Genomic DNA, 6,969 nt, shown 5'->3' with positions numbered 1-6,969 from the left:
GCCCAAGCCCGTCAGGAGACCTAACCCTAATTTCTCCTCATGGTCCATGTTGTAGCCTATATAAAGGAACCCTTCTTCCTGGTAGTTTTTATCAAGAGAAGACTCAGGTTTTGCTCAAGAAAGATTAGTTCCAAATTTGGTTATGAACTTGTGAGTGAGAGAGGCCAAAAGAGAAAGAAGGGGCTGGTAGATTGTTGCTCACACAACGTCCATTCCAAGGATAGAAATACAATAGAATATCAAGAGGTTGTTGATTCCTAGAGCTTGGATTCTCAGAGATATTACACCTGATCAAATGTATGATTCCAAACAAAATCGTGAACATCTTTTATTCCGCTGCGCATGGGTTTTCACGGTTTGTAAATAATGACATGCAACCAAAACGGTTCCTACACATTGTATTTCCTTCCTAGTTACCCTCTCTTTCTAAAGAAGTCCTTGATTTGTGGGAGTTACTTGTAAGAGAGTTTGAACTTTGAATAGTTTAACTCTTGCCATTTCAGTTTTCTCTTCCAAGTTTGAGAAATACTTTTTAGACCATTGGTCAAGGTGAGCATACATTTGTACTAACAGGAGTTGAGGTATAGTACTTTTAATATCTTGTGTTTATGTAGTAACACACGTATGGTGCTCAACATTTATTGTGTTTATCCTTAGGAAGAGGAAAATAAAGAAGATGCAGACAAATCGATCTGGTCCTGTTCAAGACTTTTCCAGTTTTATTCCAGTGCAAAGTGTGATATTTGAGGAAGAGGAGGTTGAATGTGCTCACCTTGACAAACCAGATTTGGTGCATTTATGTAAGATGCAAGACCTAACAGCTGGTTGCATCATCACATACATAAGGTAGGAGTATTTGTAGTATTTTTATTTTATGTTTTTTGAGATTGAGATTTGCCTTAAGTTTGTCATATGAGTATTGATTCTTTCTGTACGTCAGTTTCTTGTATGACAAGTCATCTAATTATCAAGAAAGGTACGGATTTGTCAATCCTTTATAACTATAATGTGGATGCTTGTTTGAGGTTTGCAGTGCCCAAAACAACTCGTCGACTTTGAATGCGGTTACTACGTGTTGAGGTATATAAGGGAGCTCATGGAGGGATCAGATCGACCAATTTCAGAAATGGTGATTAGATTGTTTGTTGTACATCAGTTGTTTGTTGTACTATTTACCCCTTGTTCTCTTGTTAGTCTAAATTTTGCAGTTTGCCGAAAAAAGTAGCTACTCACAAGGTGAAGTAGATGAAGTTATACTCGAGCTGGTTGACTTCATCCTAACACAAATGTAGTCAACAACAGAAGTATTTTTCTTTTTTTATTCTCGATCATGTCTAGCATTTTTAAAATTTTATCATCAACTGTCAACCCTGTACGTCACTGTCTGGGATTTGGTATATGGAAGCTGACTCCTTTTTTATTTGTACGAGAAGGCAAAGGGTGAAATAGTAGGATATGAAGCAATAGAACAATCAGTGGAACTTTGAAACAGAAGGGGGTTTTTTTCTTTCGCGAATATAGAGGTCCACAGAGGAAACTAGCAATGCATTGGGCTTCTGACGGGTCATTCTGAAGCTATGAATTGTACTCAATCCTTTTCGTTAAGTTTGGGTTTTCATATAGACATCACTGATTTTACCAAGGGCACCACACACTAACCACAAAACAAATGGGTCCTAGAATTAGGACTGAAAAGAATAATACTTTAAAATAGTTTATTAATGGAGCTGCGCATTGAGCTTTAGAATAGTTTATTATATAAGGGATGCCTCACCTTTATTGAGGAACAAGTTTTTTTCTTTCAGTTTTTGTAACCAGTAGAGAGAGAGAGAGAGAGAGAGTTTCAAATTTATATTGCTAGTTGTTGATCGATCTCTTCCGCTCTACTTCTTTGTAAGTATTATTTATGTTTTTTATAAATTCGGTATCAATATATATATATATATATATATATATATATATATATGTTGTGTATTATATTAGCAAGGAAGACCATTGGATTTCCATGGCAAACATGCATGCCCAACAACTTAAATTTACAAACAAATTAAAGAAAGCATGTTATCATACTTATTAGTTGGAATCAAGAGCTTGGAAAAGATCACTTTATTTATTAGCTTGTAGACAACGTTCTAACATTGTAGTACATATAATTATCATGGCTTAACAAATACTAAACCCCGCAATTTCCTCCAGGTCCACCAAAGGTGAACAGATATCCTTTGAACCAAATTTGACCAAATGGCCAAATATAATAGCAAGTAGGACTGCTAATATACGTTTCAAACTGTGTGACATTTGGAACGACCCAAAAATTTTGTTGATTCACAGTTTGGATGTGTCTGAAATATGCTACTTTACGCTTATCATCAGGTTCAAAATGTCCACTCCCCATTGGAGGACTAGGTCTATTCGGTAGGGCTTGTGCCAATCCTCCCCAAGCAACACGAGAAGCACCTCCCTCTAACCGTGGGACTAAAGTATTTATCCAATAACCTATCCGAATATCATTAACTTGGAACCACCAATTTCCAGTAACCTTGTCCTGCCACAAATGCACAATTTTAAAATTGAGTTTATCGTACCAGCATAATATGAAAAATCCTAAAAAAAATAAAATAAAAAGATTAAGAAAAATAACTAAGAAATTTAGAGCAAATATGTGAAATAAATTAGTATTCTTTAGGGACAAGTATGTAAAGTTTTACCTTGAATACATATAGTTCAAGTATATACTATTTTCCACCATATATAGTTGTTGGCCCTATAATAGCATCAACAGGATGCTTGCTATCGACTTGAACGAAGCCACGACCACAGAGAAGATTGAAGCAAGCTTTATTTCCACCAAATGCCTTGGGTACATACGAAATGAACATTGGGTTAACGAGAATAGACTTAATAAATTAATTAAAATTAACTAAAAAAAACATGCATACAATTGTATATATACAATTTCACTTACATCAGTTTTCCAAAATACAAATAACCGAGTGAAGTTATCCCTATAAAACTGTGAGGAAACCTGTCAAATTGAATTAAATATATAATAATTAAGTGAACATACAATGTTGAAGGAGTGTACATATCAAATAGAAACAACTCTAATGTAGGGATTATTGTGAAAATTTACCATCCATCCTGCCTGTAAGCTATTGAGTGAGTTACCATAACCAGTTTCAAGCCACACCTGACTAGAAGTGGTTTGATATGCTCCCACAGTTAAATTGTAGGCAGAAACATATCCTTGGATTCCATGAAATTTTGTTGGGACTTTATCTAGTGATTCCACAACGGCAAACTGCACAATAAACAACTTTGGCAATTAACAAAGTAATTACAATTTTGCATGTGAATAGGTTATACGCACCCTTTTAAACAATAATGTCCCTATCTTAGGAAAGTCATCTTTAAACACTTCCTCCTTGTTAGGTACACGTGTACCACCTCCATCAAATGTTTCAAAAAATACAACAGATAGGACACCCTAAGAGTATACCAGTGTATTCATCAGTTTCAAATGATCAAAATCAATAGTCAAATGTGAACAAAAATAAAAGAAGTATGTAAAAGGATCCCAGTGTGCTCTCCAAGATAGAGAAGTAGAGCCTACTCTTGTAATGATGAAAAGAGAAAAATAAATAATTAAAAACAAAAAGTTAAGGAGTCTTGAGGACTACACCAAAGAAGTTTGGGATAATACTCGGCTCTTATGTATACGGTTGTGCTTTTGCAAGTGTTTCTTTTGTGATTGGAAATGCACAAATTCAAATATATGCATTACATTTGGGTTATTTCCTATTGGAGATTGCACGGAGTAAATAGGCAATGATTTTACGTAGTTCGGCAATAATTAGTGCCTACCTCCACAAGGAAGAAAATTAAATTTATTGATAATGGTGTGTTGTAGTATGGATTAAAATATGTATATGACTTGGTGTATAAAATGATTTTATAGTTTATCCAATTCTAAGTGATAATGGAGAATAACATTAGAAAGAACTAGTCATGTAAGTGCAGAGAACATGGGGGAGAAGACATAAGAAACACTTGAATTGGTTAGTCTTCCCTTCCTAATTGTAGTAGATGGTTAGTAATGGCTCAGATCATAAGTGGTTCATTAAAAATTTACATGTATGAGAATGAATTTGTAACCATTCTATATAGTTAATATGGTATTAATGTACTATTAAATGATTTCCCAAATGAATATGTTTTGACCATTCTTTGTAACTACTGTCATGTATAGTCTAATAGTCCCAAATGAATATTGGCAAGAGTGATACCATAAGTTATTATACAACGTCATGTGTCTTCGTCTGATTGGAATATAATTATATGCACTTTAAGGGACTATTAGAAAGCACAGAGTCATCCTAGGCCTTGTTAGTAAGTTCGCGAATTATTCGCATTTTAAACATGAATATTTAAAGTATTTTTGAAATCGAATTAAATGGGAATAATTCAACAATTATTCGGATTCGAGAATAATTCGTCAATCAAAAGTATTAATAAACAATAAGGGTTAATTTGTTTGATCCCCCCATATTTGTCACCAGTGTATAATAAACCCCCCACATTTGTAAATATCATGATTTACCACCCACTCCGTCTGACTTCCATCTCAGTTCCGTTAGTATTCCAAAATTACCCCTAAAAAAGAGCCGTTATTACATTTTGTCTTTTTCTTATTTACACTTGAAAAAGAATTGTTGTTAAATATCCATTATACCCTTGGTTCAGGGGTAAATTTGGTATTTGATGGAATACCAACGGAAAGGGGATGGAAGTCAAACAACGTGGGAGGTAAATCATGATGTTTACAAATGTGGGTGGTTTATTATAAACTGGTGACAAATGTGGAGGGGTTTAGACAAATTAACGCCGAACAATAAAGTTCCGATTCTGGAATAATTCAACTAAAAAATTCGGAATTTTCATAAAATTTAAAAAAACTTTACTTAGAGAAATTCTTATTTTTTATGATGAGATATGAAATTTAAAAGGAATTTTGATTTTTTTTTCATTGTTAAAGATGTTTGTTTTAGTTGGAAAACTTAATACAAGTAATTTCATATAGTTTTTACCAATTTTTTGAGAAATGAATGTGGTTCATATCTATGATTTTGTATGGAATTATTCACGAACTACAATTTAGATGAATATTTCTCCTTCTGCGAATGTTTGACCAAATTTTTTCATGATTTTTGTGAAATTAAAATTGAATTATACCCGATTGATTCACGTTTGTTCCAAATAATTCTCATCCCCAAACTTACTAACTAGGATCCTAGGAAGGATCATCCTAAGATGGTGTAGCAAATCATATGGTTAGAAAGTAGGAGACTTAGATAGCACTCCCATTACCACTTTCTAGATGACCTATTGTTGTATGTATTTTTAATAGGCTCATGTATGTCAGTCTTGCTACCTGTTGACTTGTAAATTATTATGTTACTCCCATTAACGATGATCAAACACATAGGGAGGCTTAATTTGTAAGGTTTAACATTAGGTAATAAAACATGTGGGGTCTGGCTTAACCCCAACTTAACTTTCCAAAAAATAAATAAATAACACCATATCCATGCCATATCTTCAATATTAGATTAGCGAAGCACGTACAACAATAAGACCTAGAGCCTATTTTGTGAAGAATGAAATCAGACATATTTGTTGATAAATTATAGGATTAAAGTTTTGGTTTTACAAATACTATAGAATATTTTGTTACTGAATGAATACTACTTAGGTATGAATGATAAATATTCGTTAAACTTGAAGAAATGTCTTATATAGGTTATGAACTTATGATTAGTTTCACCATTTACATTGGTCGTAACAAACTGATTTTAATAACAAACTGATATTAATGCATACGCTAATGATATAAAAGTAAAATTGGGTCCTAGAACTTACATGTTTACCAGGGGAATCCTTTGTTAGCGGATGAATAGAACTATAACTATATGCTTCCATAAATGATTTAACTCTTACTAAATCTTCTTTATAAGTCCTTCGAATTGGAACTGTTCCTTGTGGGCAATCAACAGTTGTTAGAGTAACCTTTATTTCTTTGTCAATTGTTGAAGTTTCACCGTCAAATCCTTCTGGAAAGGAACTAGGTTCCATCTGTATGAAATAAACATGCGATAGTATAATGATATTGCTAGATTGATGAAATGTTCAAAGAAAAGATGATATGATGAAAACATTGATGACTTGCAATCTACTTGAGCTTGCTGCTTGATTCATTTAAAGTGAATGTATTGGTCACAATATTACTACTTAATATAAATCGACTCAAAGTCATTTTTCCTATCTTGTTTAACTGTATAGAGTCCGATTTTGCTATTATAAAAATGCGTGTCATATCTGTTCAGAAAGCGCATGTACCGTCGTTTTGCATTGAAATACATGCCAGTGGTTGTGTGTAAATCTCAAAGCACAATATAAACAGTTGTGATCATTTTTGGATAGTTGGATACCAAATTTTGGGACAACATAACTCAATTCAACTTTATATATATATGGTTAGAAATTACTCAATGAGAGACATCAATATAAAGCGGCACATGTCAGACAAATTGTATTTCTTTATAGTTGTTTGACTATTTTAGGAAGAATAGATTGCAATTTTATTATTTTAACTTGTTAATTTTATGTAATAACTTTAATACAAGAGTGGACATGTGGCGACCGTGTTTTTGGATTTGGGGCATTTCACCCGAACTTTGGGCCCTTTTGTGTATGCCTTAAATGGGATCATGCCCATGATTTGTTCAAACCAATAACTTTTTTAAAATTGTCGCAAAACCTAGCCTAATGGCTGAGCTCCAATAAGTCCCCCCATCGGCTCAATTCTTAAAAAGCTCAATGCTCGGCTCCATTATTCCCGTTGGCGTAATGATGTTGCCATATGGCATACTAGAAAATTAGTTTCATGATGTAGGATGAAAAAAAAAAAAA

At 33.5% G+C, this 6,969-nt stretch overlaps 1 protein-coding gene across 1 annotated transcript; it reads right to left on the bottom strand.

Annotated features, from left to right (window-relative positions):
- Positions 1-2,173: 2,173 nt before the first annotated feature.
- Positions 2,174-6,132, bottom strand: LOC147507555 (protein neprosin-like). Its single transcript, XM_086596326.1, has 5 exons — positions 5,920-6,132; positions 3,371-3,487; positions 3,134-3,301; positions 2,966-3,025; positions 2,174-2,545 (listed from the first exon to the last, which is right to left on the bottom strand). The coding sequence occupies exons 1-5, from the start codon at positions 6,130-6,132 to the stop codon at positions 2,174-2,176; spliced, it is 930 nt and encodes a 309-aa protein (XP_086452452.1).
- Between the last annotated feature and the right edge of the window lie 837 nt (positions 6,133-6,969).

The sequence above is a fragment of the Coptis chinensis genome, chromosome 3 (assembly GCF_015680905.1).
Source record: "Coptis chinensis isolate HL-2020 chromosome 3, ASM1568090v1, whole genome shotgun sequence".
NCBI lineage: Eukaryota > Viridiplantae > Streptophyta > Magnoliopsida > Ranunculales > Ranunculaceae > Coptis > Coptis chinensis.
The sequence above is the reverse complement of the archived record's forward strand: the minus strand, read 5'-3'. Positions and strand labels throughout refer to the sequence as shown.

Bases quoted from the DNA above. Each gene is read 5' to 3' on its own strand.
- LOC147507555 (XM_086596326.1), bottom strand. From the start codon at position 6,132: ATGGAACCTAGTTCCTTTCCAGAAGGATTTGACGGTGAAACTTCAACA. The intron at 3,302-3,370 runs GTGCGTATAACC...TTTATTGTGCAG, and splicing joins GGACATTATTGTTTAAAAGG to TTTGCCGTTGTGGAATCACT. The intron at 3,026-3,133 runs GTAAATTTTCAC...TCAATTTGACAG, and splicing joins GCTTACAGGCAGGATGGATG to GTTTCCTCACAGTTTTATAG.